A 20,895-nucleotide genomic window follows, 5' to 3' on the forward strand; every position below is an offset into this window, starting at 1 on the left:
CACTGCTTTCTCAGAACCTACTCCCCATTTCTACCCTCCAGACTTCATGTTTCCTTTCTCTTTTTTTAAAACAACCTTATACTTTGTGCTAGGATGTGGGCATCCACTGGAACATGGTTTACCAGGAACCACACTTTCAAAGAAAACTGGCTTTCCTACTCTACAAGTCCTTACTCTACAGAATGCCTTAGAGTTAGAGGCTCAGGAGTCGCTCCCCCTCCATGCAGGAATTTTGACTGGGTTATGTGGACCTTCCGGCCACCACAGCTACTGTGAGTTCATGAGGGCAGCATTCTGTCATGTCCAGAAGACATTGTTTTGATCTGAACCCTTGGCTTTTTGGTTCTTGCAATCCTCCTGCATACTCTTCCAGAGTAGTTCCCTAAGCTTTGGGGAAGGGTGAGATGTGGATTTTTCATTTGTGGCTGAATATTCCACCAAGTCTGAGTTCAGTCCCCAGGATCTACGTTGTGGAAGGAGAGAGCGGGCTTCTCCCAGGTCAGAGTGTTGCTGCTGTTGTTGGCTGGGGATAAGGCATCGGTTATTTAGCCTAACACACTGGGCCCAAAAACTGCCGCTCTTACCTCCCTATCCACATTAATGTCTCCCTTGTTGAGCTGCTTGTACTGGCTGTCAGGTGCATCACTGCTGACTCACGCCTTTGTGCTCCTTCCCATGCTCCTTCGTGTGCCTACAGCGCACGGTGGGGTCATTCAGACACAGTGACACCTGGTCCCCAAGGCATGGGCTTAGCAGGGCTGATTGCTCTCTCTTCTGCACTTCCCTGCCACTCTTCTAGCAATTGTCTTGCAGCATGTGCTAATTTTGAAAGAGTGTCTTTTTCAGTGACTGAATAATGCCCACAGGCCCACAGTTTGGGCAGTTGTTGAATGAATAAATGTATGAGTTAAGGAATAAATTTCATTTTGCTGCAAACTACTTGTCACTGAATCAGAGGAAATTATCATGTTAGATAATACAACTTAGAATATAGAACAAATTCATAGACTTTAGAGGAAACTGTTAAGGTACATTTAAGGAGGCAAAAGTAGAAAAAATGGCTCCTTCTGTTTCTATAAAACTTAAAGCAATGTTAGCAATGTTTCTTTCAGTCTTTAATAATTTCCCCTGCTTATACCTAAAGAAACTGACTTAATAGTGATTTCTCAGCTCTTCTGTGTGTTCTGCTTTACATAGGAGTATTTAGGCAAGGCCTCTTTAGATGTTAAATGAAAGAGTTAAAGATTCAAGAGTGAATCACTTGCAGGAAGAAGAGTAGAGGGCCTGCCGTGGGCTCATCGGGGAGAGGTGGCTGCCCCCACTCCTGGCAGCCTCGTTCAGTGCCTACAACCACATTGTGGAAGGAGAGAGCCGACTCCTGCAAGCTGCCATCTCACGTCTACCCACAAATAAATAAATAAAAATGAGGGAAGAAGAGTTGAACTAGATATCGCTCCTTAGAAGAAAGGGAGCAACCATTGCCTTGGTGGTGAAGGGGCCAGGCAGGAGCGCAGCGTGGTTAGCAGCAGGCTACGGAAGCGGAAGGTTTCCTCTTTTAGTGGAGTGTTAAAGTGAATGAGAGCTTGGATCCTGGGGTGTGATATAATCCGGGGATGGTGTTATCTCCTTCATATAAAGCCTAAAAGCATGAAAAACTAAGTGGTGTGTTGTTTGGGAGTATGCAGCTTGAGAACATTGCACGTGTCTGGGAAACTAAGGCCGCTGTGGTGGAGAAGGAAGGAGGGGGCACTGCAGGGGTGGGCCACACTCCCTTAAACACAGCAGGGCACAGGCCTGATGCTCACAGTCTACATTTGCTTATAAATGCTTTTTTCAGGACAGGATCTCTCTGAGTAACTACCCAGGTGTCTTGGCACTCACTCAGTAGACCAGGCTGGCCTTGAACTCACTGAGATCTGCCTGCCTCTGCCTCTGCCTCTGCCTCCCTATAAGTGTGCTTTATTTATTAACTATTAGAGTTTTTAAAACCTTGGATGCAGCACCTGAAAACCGCGTTTTAAATTATGAAATTGTTGACAGTGGAAAGAGAATTAGGGAGAGTCTAAATGAGGACCTTATCTTGAGGTGAGCGTTGCAGGGCAAGAGTTACTAGCGGCAGGGAAAGGGATGACGGAGAAGGGCAGCTGGGGATTGCAGGAGGGAGGGGAACAATGAGGCATGAAGACCACGAATGGAAATCCTGTCCAGGCAGCCTTGGAAAGACAGGCCATACCCTACTTCAGCACTGAGAACAGGATCCCTGAAAGTCTGGTGGGAGCAGGGAGGAGGGGTGGGAGGAGGATTAAGATGGAGGACGCAGGGCTGACAGCCTCACCTGCCCCAAGTCCAGTCGACAGACTTGTTTTCCTAGCACCGTGTCTCTTGGCCTTTTTCAGGTCACGGTGCATACAGGAGACGGCGCCGTGTTGGGGTGGCACGCGAGGTGTACTAGATGGTGCACACGCGGCCTCTCTGGGAATTTAGAGGGTTGTTTCAGCACACCTGTAACTCCGGTAGACCTCCTGGGTGGGACGCTCTAGCCTAGGGCAGTGTTTTCTTTAAATCACTTTCTGAAGGAGCCATTTGAAATAATTTCCTCTAAAGACTGCTATATAACTGATAACATTACGGATCCCTTATGTACCTATGCTATATTCATTATTTATGTCCACAGTGCGTGTGTAATCACGCACACCGTTATTATTGATGTCCACAGCGCGTGTGTAATCACGCACACCGTTATTATTGATGTCCACAGTGCGTGTGTAATCACGCACACCGTTATTATTGATGTCCACAGCGCGTGTGTAATCACGCACACCGTTATTATTGATGTCCACAGCGCGTGTGTAATCACGCACACCATTCACATGGCTACATGCGTATAGCTTAGTTACACATTGATGCATATGTACAGTATGTGTAGACTTTACACGCTACAGGAATACAGTGTTCCCGACCTATTTTTGCCCGCATTAGAAATGCATGAGGTAGGGTGGAGGATGCAGAGGTCCTGGTTAGCCAGCTTATGCGTAGTGTATTCATAAGAAAGCAGTAAAGGTGGTAGACGGGGTGGAGCTAACTGCACCTTGGCGAAATGTCCCTGCCCTCATCTCCATTAAAGGGGCTTCGCCCACATTTGAAGACCTGTGAAGCCCAGGGTGTGTCTCCATCCCTGCAGAGTGAGTCCTGCATGTGAGCTCTGAGGGGAGTCCTGCCCCGAGGGTGGTCTTGCAGGGGAACCTGGGGGAAGGGGGCTGAAGTACCTAGCACGCATGGAAGGTGCTGGATCACTTGCCAAGAGGGTCAGGAGCATATTTTCCTTTTGAAAGAATGAACTTTTGTATTGGGTTCCTTTGAGAATATGCAAAAAGAATTCTTGGCAGAATCTGAAATATAATCTATGGCGTGAGTATGAAATGTTTACTCAAGACATAAAGAATTTTGAGAATTCCTAGATAAACCTACTGATAATTTCCTCTTAGCATACTTGTACTATTCGTGAGCTTACTGTAGCACCATATACCGAAAATTAGGTCCTGTGGGTACTGAGGAGTCTCACTCACTGTTGACAGGCTGTCTCTACTGATGTCTTTAATTTTTATGAGACTATCTTTAGGTGCCTTCTGCCACCTTTAATAATGTAGTTAGTGTCTGTAGAATTTAAACACTTCAAAAGCTATATTAATAACAAATTCTTAAAAGCCACGGTGCCTAAAACAGCAACAAGAAAGCATTCTTTGACATGAAAGAAAGCTGTTGCAAGGTAGTAATTTTTCAGTAATTAAAAATATAACCAGCGACCCTGACAAGAGTGAGAGACTGCCACTTGTTAGTCTCCTCACTCATCACGTTGTTTCCTTTCATCTGGAGACACAGCACTAGTCGACTGAGGAAGGCTTGGAGATGACTGATTGCACGTGTTAGCCCGCAGCATATGGTAGCACGGAAGTGATAAACGGTGTTTCTGTAGAGTTCACCAGGGCATCTGGGGCTGTCGGAGAGAGCTACGAGTGATCATTAATAACTCAGTCTCAGGGAAATCGCAGCTACGGTAGATTGGCTCAACCGTAATCATGCATGCTGTCTGTGTCTGCACTGAAGCATCTCATGTCTAATAAAACACCAGGTGGGGCATCACCCTGAGGGGCCCCAGAGCGAAGAAGGCGGGAACAAACTGCGGTGGATGCATTCCTAGCCAGTGCTGAGAAATGTTACCTGCAATCTTTTGATTTGTGTTCCGTAAAATCATACTGTTGGATTCTTCTGCATCTTGAGAGGCTGTGAGCAGAAGGCTCCATTTTAATCAGCTTCTTCCTCTCTGCCGCCCCAGAATCTCTGCCACAGTGCTTCAGTCCTGTGGGACAAATGCTGTTCCTCTTTCAGCTGCTGGGATGCATGAGCTCACTCTCCGGAGAGTGAGTTACTGGCCTTGTGTGTGTAGTGTCAGCAGATGTTCAAGTCATGGTAGTTACGGGGTGCTCTGCTCCCAGTTTACCTTCAGAAATGCGCTCTGATTAGAAAACTCCAGACTTAAAAACATAGTTGTCATAAGCTTCTAATAGAAAAGTCATTAAGCCAGGGCTGCGGTGATGGCTCAGTGGGTGTCACACTGAAGACCTGAATTCCCCAAACCCATATAAAAGGTGGGCACCTTAGCACTCTATAGCTCTCCTAGGGCAGAACAAGAGAATTCCTGGAAGCTTGCAGCCAGCTAGCCTAGAGTGCACAGTTACAAGATGATGACAAACACTGGAGGTTCTTCTTTTTTTAAATAATATATTTATGTACTTATGTTATGTATATGAGTCCTATATCTGCATGTACACCTGCATGCCAGCAGAGGGCACCAGAAATCATTATAGATGGTTGTGAGCCACCATGTGGTTGCTGGGAATTGAACTCAGGACCTCTGGAAGAGCGCCCAGTGCTCTTAACCTCTGGCCTTCTCTCTAGCCATGAGGTTCTTCTTTGGCCTCCATGTTCATTGTGGTACATGTGTACACACACACCTGCGCATGAACATGAACACATACAAGAGAAGCTCAACATTTTAACGTGGTATGAGTACCAGGGTGGGTATGGTGGCACGTGCCAGTAGTCCAAGCACTCTGCAGAGGCAGGTCAGTCGCTGTGGGTCTGAGGCCAGCCTGGCTTAAATGTTCCAGGTCTGCCAGGAGCACACAGTAAGACTGTGTCTGTCTCAGTTAGGGTTTCTGTTGCTGTAATGAAACACCAGACCAAGGCAACCTGGGGAGAAAAGTGTTTATTCCAGTTCATACTCCCAGCTGATGGTCCATTACTTAGAGAAGTCAAGGCAGGAACTCAAACAGGAGGATCCTGGAGGCGGGAGCTGATGCAGAGACCATGGAGGGTGCTGCTTCCTGGCCTCCTCCCATGGCTGCTCAGCTGCTTTCTTAGAGAATCCCGACCTCCACCCCAGGGATGGCTCTACCCACAGTGGACTGTGCTCTCCCTGACTGATCACTCCTTAAGGAAATACTTCACAGGCTTGCCTGCAGCAGGGTCTTATGGAGGCATTCTCTTCACGGAGGTTCCCTCCTCCGAGACAACTTTAGCTTGTGTTAAATTGACATAAAAATGGCCAGTCTTCCTGCCGATTTTATGTCACCAATGAACTGAATTTTATGACACCAAATGAACTGAAAAGCACTACAGTTCCTAGCTAGATGCTGAATTCTACATCATGCTAAGTGAAGAACCTACAGTAGGAAACAGTGAGTCAGGAATTCGATTGTTGGTGGTAGTAAGTAACATATATCACTATGTTCATAAGTGTTGAGTGTCTTCGATTTGCACATCATCTAATCATTTCAGTATCCTTGCAAAAATTGTCCTTATGTTTCCAATACAAGAAGGAAGTGTCTGAGGGGTCCCTGCCACTGAAGCTGTCTGAGCAGCTAGGGCAGGCTTCAAGCACTTGTGCTGGAGTGGACATCTGCCCGGAACAGAGCCCTGCGTTCATCTGTCTCAGTGACTCTGCCTGGCCATGTGACTTTTAAACCATTTTACAGATATTTGTTTCCCTGAGAAGAGTGCCAGGGACACTGTCGGGGGCATTTCCTGATATTTTTATGATAAACTGAATTAATTTACTTATTTTTAAATTTAGTATTACTGTGTGTGTGTGTGTGTGTGTGTAGGCAAGCAGGAAGACAGCTTTAGAAGTTGTTTGTTGCCTTTTCATTGTGGGGTTTGGGGATTGGACTTGAGTTATTGGGTTTTTACTTTTGTACTCTGAGCCATCTCATCAGTTCTAAGTAACATTTTCTTTATTGTTTTTTAAACCTACTTTATTTTTACTTACATGTGTATGGGGAAGGTTTTTGCATGTGAGAGCAGGCACCCACAGAAGCCGGAGGTATCAGGTCCGCTGGAGCCTGGCACAGAGCTAGAAACTCAGGTGCTCTGCCAAGGATAGTGCAAGCCCTTGGCCATGGAGCCATCTCCCCAGCTCCTCTGAGCACCGTTTTAAATCATCATGTCTATTGTTTTCGCCTGAGACAGGACCTTGATGTATGTCCAGATCCAAATTCTCCTGTCGTAGCCCCCACTGCTGTACTTGGAGATGCGCACTACCACACCCAGCCTTCACTCTCAGTGAAATTTGTTATTGCTAGATGACATGTGACAAAGAAACTGTGGCGCTAAATATAGTTTACAAGTGAGCCATAGTTTTAGCTTTTAAAAATATAACAAATAGTTTTAGTTTTAGTCTAGTAACAGTAACAACAACAAATTATCTTTGCTGCTGGAAAATGGCAAGTCCATATTTTTTTGTGGTTGCTTTTCTATTTATATATTTTCTATGATTAAAATAATTAAAATCTTGTTTCCACACTAAGTTAGCTTTATTAGAATGTGTTGAATACCAAAATTTCACTAGATGCCAGACCTGCAGTCACTGAACTTGTATTTATTTTTGTTTTTTGACACAGCGTCTTTCTGTTCTGGCTGGCCTGGAACTCACAGAGAGCTACCCACCTCTGCCTCCTGAGTGCTGAGATCAACGGTGTGCCCCTTACACCTGGCTCCAAACTTGTCATTTTGAACGTAATCTTAAATATTCCCAGGCCCACTTCTTAGCGCCAGAAGCTGCTAATACCAGCCTTCTCCAGGAGGAGTTACTAGATGCTGGTTCCTCAAAGTCAGCTCCCTAATTGCCTGGGAAAGAATCCATCTTCCAGAAACAGCCCACAACCCTATCAGAGGGAGAACAGCAGTCTCACTGGTTTGGAACACTGGGATTCATAGTGGGTGCTTGTCTTAGTTACTTTCCTGTTTTTGTGACAAAACAGCATGACCAAGGCAACGTATAAAGGAAATCACTTATTTGGGGCCATGCTTACAGTTTCAGAGGGTGAAATGCTCCCTGGTGGGGAGGAGCATGGGGATAGACAGTCAGGCACTGTGATAGAATATACAGGCTTAGCACTTACAGGTTGATATGACAACCATGAAACAGAGTGCTCCAGAGAGAGAGAGAGAGAAAGAGGGAGAGAGAGATATGGCATGGGCTTCTGAAAACTCAAAGTTAACCCCCAGTGACTCACCTCCTCCAACAAAAGGGAACCCCCAGTCCTTCCCAAATAGTTCCACCAACTGGGGACCAAGTATTCAAACAATGATCCTATGGGAGCCATTCTCATTTAAACCATCATAGCAACAATCTACAGCAGAGACCTCAGCAAAGCTGCTGATTCTTAGTACCAGGTTCAGATATCCACCTGGAATGATTTTTACTCCTTGGGTCTAAAAAATCTCCTTCTGTAATAGTTACCCACTCAGAATGTCGTTCTGGGCAATGACCTCCTATATGGTATAATGTGAGTGTATAGGGCAGGCTTAATCTGTGTAGCTGTCCACTGTGTTCTGTAAGAAGAACTCCAGCAAGTTCAACAGAGGGCGCCCTCATGCTTACACGATGATGTGTGACTAGTCACTGCCATTCAGGTGGGGTCCTGGTGAATTCATGTTATCCTTCCAACCCTAGCAGTTGAACTCAAGAGACATTTCTCAAAAGATGTGCAAATGGCCCACAGCAGCAATCAGGGACACACAAATCAAAATCACAGTAACCCATCTGGCTGTTTTCAGAAAGACAAAAGAGAAGCAGTGGCAAGGCTGTGGGAAGAAAGGAACCCTTGTAGAGTGTTGAGCTGTCACTAAGGAAAGCGGAATGAAGGGTCCCCAAAGAGTTAACATGACCACACGGCACAGCGATCCCACTGCTGGGTACACATCCAAGGGTAGTGAAATCAGTATGTCAGAGACATTTGCACCTCCCGTTTATTGGCACACTCAATGGATGTGTTCCAGACAAACAGTGGGATAAAAGAGCATGAAGCCTGGTCACCTGTGACAGCATGACTGAAATGCGAGTATTGTGTTGAATGAAAGACTAGTCCTGCTAGTCAGAAGACTCTGAAAAGTTAGCTTCCTGGACTCTCAGAGGCCGGGGAGAGTGGCATTGGTGGTGGTAAGGCACTGACGGAGTCCCAGCCAGAGTGGGAGGCCCGCCACACTGTGAAGACAGATGGAGACAGAGAACATGAGCATTGTCACTCAAAAACCAGATAACGCATTTTAATGTCTGTGATTTTAGTATCTGACGTTGATACGATAAGTATTCAAGAAAGAAAACTACGTTTAACTTACATCACAGCATGTAACACAGCAGCCCCTGGTAATCCACTAGTGGGAACAGCCTTTATGGTCTCATTTGCTGCTTAAAATGCCCATGCTGCTCCAGTTGGTCTCCAGACTGCACCAGCACCCTCGGCTCTGGTTAAAGTAAAAAGCCTTCTTTTGCATTAAAAGAGGTTTCCAGGCCTAGAGAGATGACTCAGCTGTTAGAGCACACTTGCTGCTCTTCCGGAGGACCCACAAGTGTCTAACCCCAGCCACAGGAACTCTGACGGTGCTCTCTCGACCTCGTGGACACCTGCATGCACGTGCGCACTCAGGCCTATGCCACCTCTGCACAAAATAATAAATAAATCCTTAAAAACCTAAAAGAAAGCTTTTAAAAGGAAAAGCTCTCCAGTTCTTTTTATTTCATATTTCTTTCCGAGCTCACTTTTCCAACTGGCGCACATGAGCCACCCCTCCCCTTTTACTAAGTATGGAAGAGTAAAATGGCTAAATTGCTAGGCTGTAGGGCACGCACGTCACTTTTATTACATGGTTCCCAAGAGTTTTCCACAGGGATTCTAAGGCGCTCGTACTATTTTTCAGTGTTGGGGGTCTGCGGCCCTCTGCTCTTACTAAGCGAGTGCTCTCCCACCAGGCTACACCTCCAGCCCCAGTTCACAGTTTTGAGAGCTTTGTGTCAGGGTGCTGTGCTCCATGTTAGCAGCAGTTTATGTGCCCAGAATGCTGCTCTGCTTGCCCTGGCCAGTGTGAAATACTTCTTCGCTTCTGCTTGTATTTCTTCAGTACACAGTGGGATTGGGTCTCTCCTGTTTACTATTGATGTTGGTTAACAACTTCTGTGTGTGAAAGAGTGTGTCTGTGTGCATGTGATGGGGCCCCCACCTGTGTGCAGAGACCACAGGAGGATGGCAGTCACCTGCTCTACCACTATCCACCTTTCCCCTTGAGATGAGGGCCCTCACTGGAGCTGTGCAGTGGCCAGCAGGCCCCAGTGGACTTCCTGCCAAGCTCCCACAGAACTTGTGTTGTAGGCACATGCCCAGCCTTTACTGGATGCTGAGTTAAGAACTCAGGTCCTCAGGTTTGTGTGGCAAGTTCTCTTATCCAGTGAGCCCTCTCCGCAGCCCCTGGATTAGCAAGTTCACAAACACAAACCCAGTGAGAACTTGATTAACTTCCTCCGTGAGCTAGCTGCTAAATCCCTTGTCCTTTTTTCCTGTTGATAGTTATATGTCTTTGCAGACTTTCTCCACTCTGGCTTGTTTTCCCTCTTTGCCTAAAGTGTTTTCTGGTGAGCCAAAGTTTTACACTTTATAAACATTCCCTTTACGTTGTATAATTTTGCTAAGCAAATTCTTTCCACATGTATTAGGATTGTCCAGAGAATGAAAGTGTGGGGTAGAGAAAGGGAGAGAGGGAGAGAAGGAGAGGAGAGGAAGAAAGAAGGGGAGGCAAGAGAGAAAGAGAGAAATTGGCCCATGCGATATGGAGGCTGAAAGGCCTGTCAAGAGGCCACTTACAGTGAACCTCACTGTCAGCCTTGGGACCAGGGAAGCCAGTGGTGGTGCATGGCTGTGAGAGGCAGAAGGCTTCAGAGCCCTGGGGCCCCTGTGGCAAGAGTTCTGGCAGGAGGGTGCCTGGACTTTGGGAGAGAGATCCTTTACCGTCTGTCCAGGTGCCAGACAATTAGATGGACCCTGCTCACCTCAATCTTCTGGGCTCATGTCTCAGAGAAACACCTTCCCATCCACACCCAGAAATGGTCTTTCTTTATCCACGTCCCATCAAGCTGATCTGTAACATCAGCCACCTCACCATCCTTCTACAGCTTAGCAATTTTGTCTTGTACATTAGGTTTTTAATTCATCTGGAACTGCGCTTTGTCTTTAGGATGAGAGCAAGGACCAGACTTCATGGCTGTTTTACACATCAGTGGCTTATTGAGAAGCCATCTGAAGGGTCCCATCCTGTCCCAGCTTGTATGTGTTTTAGGTTACAGCTTTTTGCTTTGCTAAGAGCATTTAATCATGACTGTTGAATTGTATCAGTTTTTTTCCCCATGTATTCTTACAGTCCTGTTACTTCCCCCTCCATTTACTCTTTAATGAATTATGTTAATTTACTTCCAGATGTTAAATTGGTTTTTCACTCCTTGGATAAGCCCAATTTGGTTCTGATGTATCACATCTTGATTTGTTAATAGTTTAGAGTGGAAGTTATTTCATGGTATTTCTGTAATGTCTTTCCTGTGTGTCTGCTCACTGGAATGGTGGTGAATTCTCTTCTATGTTCTTAATATTTGGCTGCTTTATATTTTTAATGTATAGTTGCGTGCGTTGCGGTGGGCAGGTTTTCCCTGTCCCCTGGAGCGGGAGTTATGAAAGGTAGTGAGCCACCTGTGTGGGTCCCCTGTCAGCACGGCATGTGCTCTTAGCGCTACACCTCTCCTGCTGATTGACTGATGTCTGTAAGGCTGGCACCGGACTCCCTGTGACTCACTTGGGAATCTCAGGTGTCTGTTTTCCTGGCTATATCCCAGGCTGGCTTCAAACTCATGTCAATCACGCACGTGCGCACATACACACACACACACATACACACACACACACACACACACACACACACACGTGCACACACACGAGTCTCCGCATGTGTATTAGAGGCGTGAGCCGCTGCACTGGTCCTTTTATTCTGGGTGTTGAAATGCGAGTCCCTTCTCTTCTGTTCATTTGTTGAAAGGCGTCTGGTTTATTTCTTTGTTGTGTTTTCTTTTATTTATGTTTACTCTGCTGCTTGCTCTTCAGTCTCCCCTCTCTGTTTTGTGCAACTTTTTGAAGTTTTAAGGATGTGAGCTTGACATCGTCACTACGAGACTCTTCTTGTGTACAAAAGAGGGAATACCTCAGATCTCAAAGGACTGCTCTGTGCGCCTCACGTGGCCTTCAGGGCGAACACACAGGGTGTCTCGAATGTTTTGTTTTTATTAAGTTGACTATATTTTCCTCACTGTCTGTGATCTCTTCTTTGACCCCTAGGTTATTTAGAAGAATACTGTTTACTTTTAACACCTGGGAGCCCCAGGTATCTGGTTTCCGGGTGTACCCCGAGGCCCTCTTTCTGTGTTTCAGTCATCTCAGACTCAGGGAGATCGTCCTGGAGCTTGTAGTTTGTGAACGGCCCGTGGGTACTTGGCAAAGTGTTCTCAGCTGTATCACTGTCCTCACTGCTCCCGCAGCTTTCTTTAGCATTATGTGTATCTGGTATAGATTTCTTCCGATTTTGACCCATCTTTGCCCCATCTTTTATAGTGTGTTATATACTTTGCTCACTGGATTCTTTAATGTGTCAGTCATAGTTATTTTAGAATCATTGTCAAATAACTTCAGTATCTGGATCTGGGCATGATAGCCTAGCTCTGTAATCCCAGCACTTGGAAGGTGGGTCAGGAGTTCAAGGTTAGAGCAAGCTAAGGCCAGCCTGAACTATAAGAGACGCTGTCTCAAGCCTCAAATGATAATGATAACAACAGCAACTATTACTTCAGCACTGAAGCGTCTCTGGGTCTGGTTTTGCTGACATCTTAACTCCTGCAGTGGGCTGCTTTCTTTGTTGCTTTTTACTCCTATCTGGTAGAGTTTTATTAAACGTCTGACATTGTATATATAAAAGACAACTAGAGACTAAGATAAATATTATTTGTGCCTAGAAATGAGCTGTTTTTTCCTTTGGTCAGTGTAGAGGTCAGGGCAGCCCTTGGACTGTGGTTCCTTCAGTATTCTTCACTTTTCTTCATTGCGTGTATGTGTGTGTGCGCGTGCGCGCGCACCAGCTATCCTGTTCTTGGTGTGGCTGAGTGTGGATGGTGTTAGGTGATTGTTGACGCTCTTTCTCCTTCCGGTGTCAGTGTGCTGATTTGTTCCCCTCCTGAATGGCGTGGACTACCTTACCTAGTCTCCTGCCTTACCTAGTCTCCACAGTGCCTGCACCCGGTCCTGAGGGCTGGGGTGTCGGTGTTTCTCTCTTCCCTCTGTTGGCAGTCAAACCTCCAGGCTGGGTGTGAGCTGAAAGGCCTCATGCAGCTGTCAGCTTTTTGCTCTTCCCTCCTTCCTGTGGCAGCTGCTCTGCCGGGGACCGTGCAGAGCTTCTCCTCCCGCGTCGCTTGTCATTACCTAAGAGGATTTGTGTGACGCCAGGTCTGGGAGAGGTTAAGATTGTGCCCCTTGAGTTTGGCTCCTGGTCTCCGACCCCCCTCGGTCTGTCCCAGAGGCACCTTTTGAAAGCTTTTGGGAGGTCCTTGTATCAGGCCATCGGCTTCTGGAGTAGGCGTGTTGCCCACATGTAGTGTGTGACAGTTTGGAATCTGAATTTGTTTTCTTCCCCCTCGTGTTTTTGTGGCTGTTGTCTTCCTCACTGACTCTGCGAGTGCCCAGTCTCACCTTGGAATCTGTTTTCTTCCTCAGCTCTCCTGCCCCTGAGTCACACGGAGGCTGTTTCTATGTTGAAAGTGGAACTTTCCTGAGTCACTTTATTCAGCTCCTAATTGATCCTCCCTTAGCAAGATGAGAAAGTGTCGGGCCTGTCATTTTGAATAAATCTAGCTTACTTTTTCCCTCATTAAGGTGACAAACATGAATATCTTGTTATCTTGTTTTGTGACTTGGTTGCAAGAATGATTTTTAAATTACCTGTTCCGGTCTACTTTCACATCAGACAGCTAGTCAGATTTGAAAATAATGGCGGTGTTGTCTATAATAATGATCTTATGGATTATCTAGTTCAACATCAAAGAAACTAACGTTTCAGAAGAAGCTTTTGTGTCCTTGGCCTTAGAAGGTGGCAGGAAGGGGCTTGCCCTGGTGGGACCCGTGGGGTTGTTTAAATGTGGGTAACCTGCTTGTTTGTTTCCCCAATGTTTCAGGTATTGGTGGCAATTTGGTGGCCATTCAGGCTAGCAGGATTTCTACCTACCTCCATTTGCATAGCATCCCTGGAGAACTACCTGAAGAGCCCAAAGGTTGCTCCTATCCGTTTAGGACGTTTTTTGGTTCAGGTAAGTGTGTGTGTGTGTGTGTGTGTGTGTGTGTGTGTGTGTGTTTTGGGGTTGTATATTTTCAGGAACTGCTGCCCACCAAGATCTGGGGCAGGCAAAATTTGTTGAATTTGTGAATGTTGTGCTCAGCTAATCTCAGGGAACAAAGGCCTCATGAATCCCTGTGTGCAGCTGCTGGGGGTCTTCAGGATATTTGCACTTTATATTTCTGTCTCTGGGACAGCTTGTCAGTTAAGAAAGAGGAGCCAAGCTGGGTACAGTGGCACACCCCTGTAATCCTCTGGGAGGCAGAGGCAAGTGCATTTCTGTGAGTTCAGGGCCAGCCTGGTCTACAAGGTGAATCCAGGAAGCCAAGGCTACAAAGAGAATCCCTGTCTTAAACAAAATAAAACAAAACAAAAAAACAAGAAAGAGAGAGAGAGAAAGAAAGGAAGAAAGAAAGAAAGAAAGAAAGAAAGAAAGAAAGGAAGAAAGGAAGAAAGAAAAGAAAGAAAGAGGAGCTATATGCACAATCACAAAAATCACCCATGATTTAGGGACAGCTGGACTTTTTTCCCTGTACTGCTCCTTTTGCTCTGAAACAGGACATTAGGAGACAGCCCAGTGACAGGGAACAACATGTTGCTTATGTGAACAGCTATGTGACTACCATTATGTTATTAATCATTATTTTATTATTTTATGTGCTTGGATGTGTGCCTACAAGTGTGTCTGTGCACACTTGCATGCCTGGTAGTCTTGGAGGCTGGAAGAGGGCATCAGATCCCCAGGAACGAGAGGGATAGAAGGTTGTGAGCCACCACATGGGTCCTAGGAATTGAACCCTGGTCCTTTGAAGGAGCAGTCAGCGCTCTTAACCTCTGGGCATCTCCAGCCCCTCCTTGTAATATCAGTGACGGGACAGTAAAAGACATAAAATTAACATTCCAGGTTTTGCAATTTTTTCTTGTTTTTACAATAGATACTAATGTTCTCCAAAATAAGTTTTTAATCAGGCATCTCTTATTTGATTTTATAATTAGACCTAATAGGGGAATTTCCAAGATGTAAATGAGTTGCAAATAACTAAGATTTCTTTTTAGCGGTGTGGGAATAGGTATTCTTCAGTTTGCCGTCTTGCTTTTCTGAGATAGGGTCTCATTTTGGCAGGGCTGGCTTTACACTTGAGGTGCTCCTGCCTCAGCTTCTGCAGGGCTGGGATCACAGACGTGTTGCCGTGCCCCCCCCCCCCCCCCCCCCCGTGTAGACATTCACTTTCTTTTTCCATCCATGCTGGGGCTTGAGCCTGTGACTGCCAGACAAGCAGGCCACCCTCGCTGAGCTGCACCGCAGCTGCAGCCTTCGAAAGCGGTTTCTGACGCGCCTGCCCTTCACGTTGCAGGAGTGAACAACAAGTCTGCCCAGGTTCTTCTGCTCCTGGTGGTTCCGGGCCACTTGATCTTCCTCTACACGATCCACCTGATGAAGAGCGGCCACACCTCTCTGACCGTCGTCTTCGTCGTCGTGTACCTGCTGGCTGCCGTGCTCCAGGTAAGAGGGCCAACCTCTTCAAGTCTCTACAGTACGCAGCATAGTCACCATGCCGGAAGTCAGTGGAGGCCTTTGCATTGACTTGATATAAAACCAATGGGCGGGACACTTCTGATACAGCCTGGTGCACAGAGCCTTTGGATTGCCTGGGTTTCACAGCAGCCTTTGGTGGTTATCCTGTTCTGGAGGACACATCTTCCTAGAGGTTCTTGAAGCAGGGAAAGGAAGTCCATTTTGTGCCTGTGCCTGGGCTGTGCCCTACTTTCTGACTGATAACTTCTCTTTTGGAATTTTAAGGTGTGCCTTATTGCCTTCTATGCTCATATTGCGGGTGAGAATTGGTGACATCTTACTCCTGAATCTGTTGTATGAACTTGCTCTTTTATCTTTGTTTATTTTCACATGTGTCTATGTGAAGGAGTGCAGGTACGTATGTATGTGTGTGTGTGTGTGTGTGTGTGTGTAGGTCAGAGGACAACCTTGAATGCTGGTGTTTACCTTCCACCTTGTTTGAGGCAGTCTCGTTTGCTGCTGCATTTGTAGACTGGCTGTCTGGTGAGCCTCCCATCCTGCTGCTGCAGGAGCTCTGGGATCCAGATGTGTTCCTCTGCACCTGGCTTCACGTGGTCCTCACACCTGCAAGGCACACACTTGACCCACTGGGCTGTCCTTCCCACTCTCTCCACACTTTCTGTTTAACAGTTGTGCTTTTTACTTCTCTTTTTCTCATTGGAATGTTGATGGTTTTAAATTATATACTGATAAACTCTGGTATGGGTATATTTTGTCTCCTTCGTTGACTTATCAGTTCAAAAGCTCATATTCTTTAATTCTAGGGAAACCTCCTTTAAATATTATTTTTTGATGAATTTCCTTTTCTTCTTTCTCATTCTCCCTCTCCTCCTCTTCCTTATTCCTTTCCTTCTTCTTCTCCTTATTCTTTTCCTTCTCCTTCTTCCTTCTTCTTTCTTCTTTCTTTGTATGTAACCTACGCTGGCCTCAAACTAGTGATCCACTGGCCTTTGATGTGAGGCCTGGGTTACGGTAGTACTCACCGTTTCTGCCTCCTCATGGACTCTTACATGGTTACTAGACTTGCATCAAGCCTAATTTTAAATGTTCTCTGTTTCGTTATCTATTTTATCTTTAAATTTCTATTTCTCTCTTTTTGTGGTAGAGAAGGCTTTTAATGTTAAAATTTTTGATGTTTTCTTTTATGTGAACAAACCCTTATCCATGCTCCTGTAAACAACTTTAATGAAACTCATTGGGTCTCTCTGTCTCTCTCTCTCTCTCTCTCTCTCTCACACACACACACACACACACACACAGACTCAAAAATGAAACTCGAAGGGGTCCTGGTTTGGGAGAGGAAGGAGTTTGGAGAGGATAATAAGTATGATGTCCATGTAATCAAAATACATTATGTCCATGTATGAAAATATCATAATGTAACCCAATATTATATATTTAATTAATATATGCCAATGAAAAAATTTTAAAGTGTGCCACCATAATAAATGCCCACATTTTAAAAATGAAATAGTACCAAAATGTTCTATGCCCCTAGATCTGCTTCTCAGAGACCATTACTTTGAAATATTTTAGCTGTGTTTTTCTGCCGTTATTTGTATATTTGAAAGTAATATGCCTAAACTTCAAGTGTATGGTAGCTTTCCTTTTTGACTTCGGCTTTAAAATAAAGTGAGGGCTTTAGGACCATTATACCATTTTTATTGTAATGCAGATGGTTTGCTCTGGCTGTATCTCTTTGTTTGTGTATTATTTTCCTTGGTATTAATAATTTTTCTTTTACTTGGGTCTCTTCCCATAAATTCAATCTTAGTATTTCCAACTGCCCCACCTTCTCCTCTCTGGCTTCTTGTTCAACTTCTTAGACTTGGTGCCCCAAACAGTAAGGAATTAAAACAGTGGCTGAGGTGGCATTTGCCTTTGACCCTCAGAGGACTTGCCCTGGAGGAATGAGGCTAGGGAAGGCTACTCCAGTGCACTGCATCCTCAGTGTTACAGGAGATTTGTTCTTTGGTATGAGACAGTGATTTTTAAAGTGCAGAATGATCCAGTGAGCATAGAGAGAAAAAAATTAAAACTCCTGCCTGCCTGGTATATCATCATCTTTATGATTACTTAATAATAAACGTATTAGCATAGTATTTAAAGTTTGCTTAGATATTTTTTATTAGAGAGCGGCATAATGTGGGATTCTGGATTGCTGAATACACAGTGAGAAAGCACAGAACTGTGCCAGGAAAGGAACGTCGTGTACAGAATTTGAGGGTGGAGTGGGCGAGATGAGGTCGTAAGGCAGATTGCCAAGTGAGGGAGGCTAGAGTAGATTTTTAAAACAACCTAATCTTTACAGCTTAATGGAGACTTTTAAACACCTGTATAATGCTTTCAGTCTTATTTTTAAAGCCACTATTAATGCTTTAAATTTTTTATTTATTCTCTAAGTCTTCATTTGATTCAATCCATGTCCTGGGGCTTTTATGTCCCCAGAGCAGTGAATTAAAACACTATTGAAGGACTTGTGGTCTGATACTCCCTGAACGCACACGTGTTCTGTGGTGTAAATGCTGGCTGTGTGAGACATTTCCGGGAACAGAAGAAAAAGCAGCCGCTCGTCTGGGAGTCGTCTTTCTCTCCGCTGATAGACAGGCATTTATTCCCAGGGCTTTTGACGCTGTGAACTGTGATGCCCAGGAGATGGTCATTTAGTGCCGTTTATGTTTGCTGCTCTTCTCAGCCCTGAGAGAAGCAGACAGGTTTGGTCTGGCCAGCCGTTTCTAGAGCAGGTTTCCATGTGCACTCTCCCCTGTGGCTCACAGACACACATGCCGCTGTGTCTGCATCTCTGCAGTGGACTTTCCCACATTCTTCCCTGTAAGCTGATGAAAATAGAAGTAATTTTTCTGAGATTATTTACAAAACATTTCCGTTAAAAAAAAAAAAAGATTTAAGGTCTGTGTGTGTGTGTGTGTGTGTGTCTGTGTCTCTGTGTGTGTGAGTGTGTGTGTGTCTGTGAGTGTGTGTGTGTCTGTGTGTGTGTCTGTGTCTGTAGAGGCTGAGACATTGGCTCTCCTGGACCTATAGTTACAGGCAGTTGTGAGCTGCCTGATGTGGGTGAGGAGGTTTGAACTCAGATCCTTCTGGAAGAGAAAGACAGTCTCTTAATCTCCAGCCTCAGATTTCACTCTTAGAGTGTGTTTCTGTGCCTTCCCTCCCAACCCCCGAGACAGGGTCTCTTTATTAAGAGGCTACCCAGGATCATGCTGTGTAGACCTGGATGGCCTCAGATTCACCTGCCTCTGCTCCTGAGTTCTGGAATTAAAGGTGGATGCCTCCAGATACGGCTTCTTGCGTCTTTGGCCTAAATCCTTATAAGTGAAGGCTGCGAAGCGGGACTTGAGGAGAAGGGAACTGACCGTTTATTGTGTCTCAAAGGTCCCTTCTGCATAGTAGTAAGTGTAGTAGTGGTCACTTTGAAAATGGCAGCTTGCTGCATCATGGGCGCTACACAGGACTTCCAGGACATGTGAAGAAGTGCGGTAGAATGTGCTTAGGCTGGTACTCTGGACAGTGGCCTCCTCGTACTTACCTTAGGAACACGGGTGTATCTGAGATCTCAGGGCTCACTTACATCTGCATCGGTAGCCACAGAGTGTTGGAATGGCGAGTCACTGAGTGGCAGTGGGGGTCAGGGCCCATGGAACTGGGTCCCTGCCACCATTCTGAAACTCCTCTTGGAGTCACTCCTCTGTCTAATGAAGCACGAAGCGCTGTAGTGACTGCATGACCACACTGGGAACCTCAGGACAGACACCCACAAAGTAAGTAAGTTAGCTTACTTAATTTCAGGAAGTTATTAATCCATGGGGGGAAGGCTGTCTCTGAGTGCAGAATGAGCACACTTCATCTTCCTTGCATGGTAGCTGAGTAGTTGAGTAGCTGATACATAGTCTCTTATTAAATGATGGACCCATAGCTTATACTTCAAGGGAAAGAGCCAAGCAGTCAGGGGGTTGTGTCTTCATTTGGATTTTATTGCCACGAAGAGACCCATGACCACAGCAACTCATATAAAGGAGAACATTTAACTGGGCCTGGCTCAAGGTTTCAGAGGTTTAGTGCATTGGCACCATGATGGAAAGCATGGCAGCATGCAGGCAGATGTGGTGCAGGAGATGGAGCTGAGAGTTCTACATCTTGATCTGCAGGCAGCAAGGACACTGGCACACCAACCAGACTTGAGCTTACAAGACCTCAAAGCCCACACTTCCTTCAACAAGATCACACCTACTCCAGCGAGGCCATGCCTCCTAAGTGTGTCACTTCCTATGGGCCGTGTATTCACACACATGAGTCACTGGGGGCCATTCCTACTCAGACCACCATAGTTTATAACAGCCTGCTTGCTCATATTCTCACCCGCAGTCTTCATAGCTCCTTGTTCTTTGGGATTTAAATCTATAAGATTTCAATTGGAAAGATTTTCTTAGTTGTTTTTTAGAGATAGAGTCTTATGTAGACCAGGCTGTCCTTGAACTTGCTCTGTAGCTGAGGCTGACCTTGAACTCTTGATCCTCTTGCCACCACCTTCTGGTTGCTGATATGTGCCCCACACCTTGTTGCTTTATTCTTTCCATGTAGCTATTCTTCCTTTGTCTCTTGGTTGGTTTTTGGCTGTTTGCTTGGGTTGACAGGGTCCTGTGAAGAAAAGGAAATGTTGTGACAGGAGGAACTATAATTTCCTCACTTTTCTACTAGTTGTAATAATATCTTCCTTGAGATCCGATTGGTAGGAAGCAGGTGAACTGTTGGGATTTCTTTGCAGGAGTTTTCCAGATGCCTTTCTGAAATACTGTGGTATTATGCTGCTGTTTGGGTAGCTAAGGTGAAGCAGCTTGCTTTCCAGGTGCTTTCCTCACTGTGTGCTTCTCAATAGTGCTTTAGGTGGGTGTGTCTGGCTTCCCACAGAAAGTCATGTGACTGTACATCTCATAGAGGAGCAGCACTCAGGACCCAGGATAGGGAGGCCTGGGGGAAGGGCTCCCTTTCAGTCTTGTCAGACCCCATAAAAATGAAGCAGAGCCAGAAAAGTTGAAGCAGCTCTTCCCAGACGTTCAGCATGGGTCCTACTGTACTCTGACCATGGCTGGAACTTCACCTTTAACTTAGAGGAAAGTCACGTACCCACACAAAACTGTCAGCTGTGCTACGCACATTGTAACAAGGCACAGTGGTACTTCCTGTCATCCCTGCACTTGGGAAACTGAGGCAGGGGGAGTTCCAAGAGTTGTGGGCCACCTGGGCTACATAGAGAGGCCTTGTCTCATAAAGCAAACAGCGGTCAAGGACGATGAGCCAGTCAGTCTGTATCAGAGCTAAAAAGTCAGCTTTCACCACATAGTCAGCAGGCCTTGGAGTGGTCTGTCTAGCTTATGTAGAGTGCTAGAGAGTCATGGCTTCAGGGACCAGTGGGCATTCCTGAGCCCGAGTGGCTGAATGTCAGTCATGAAAGTTTGATGATGGCGGTGTCGTCTGGCTGCATCGCACTGTGGATTCCTGGGAAGAATTAGTTCCTAGTTGCTACTTTAGAAACTAGGACTGCCATTGGT

General features: G+C 45.7%; 1 protein-coding gene across 6 annotated transcripts in view; it reads left to right on the forward strand.

Moving 5' to 3' along the window:
- Window positions 1–20,895, forward strand: part of Slc41a2 (solute carrier family 41 member 2) — a 106,283-nt gene that overhangs the window by 66,121 nt on the left and 19,267 nt on the right. For all 6 annotated transcript variants that reach the window (XM_021640930.2, XM_021640932.2, XM_021640934.2 and 3 more), the window contains exons 9-10: window positions 13,595–13,726; window positions 15,108–15,256. In XM_021640930.2, the coding sequence (XP_021496605.1) occupies window positions 13,595–13,726; window positions 15,108–15,256 (281 nt within the window). The remainder of the gene's footprint in view (window positions 1–13,594; window positions 13,727–15,107; window positions 15,257–20,895) is intronic.

Source organism: Meriones unguiculatus, chromosome 2 (assembly GCF_030254825.1).
Source record: "Meriones unguiculatus strain TT.TT164.6M chromosome 2, Bangor_MerUng_6.1, whole genome shotgun sequence".
In the NCBI taxonomy this organism is placed as follows: Eukaryota; Metazoa; Chordata; class Mammalia; order Rodentia; family Muridae; genus Meriones; species Meriones unguiculatus.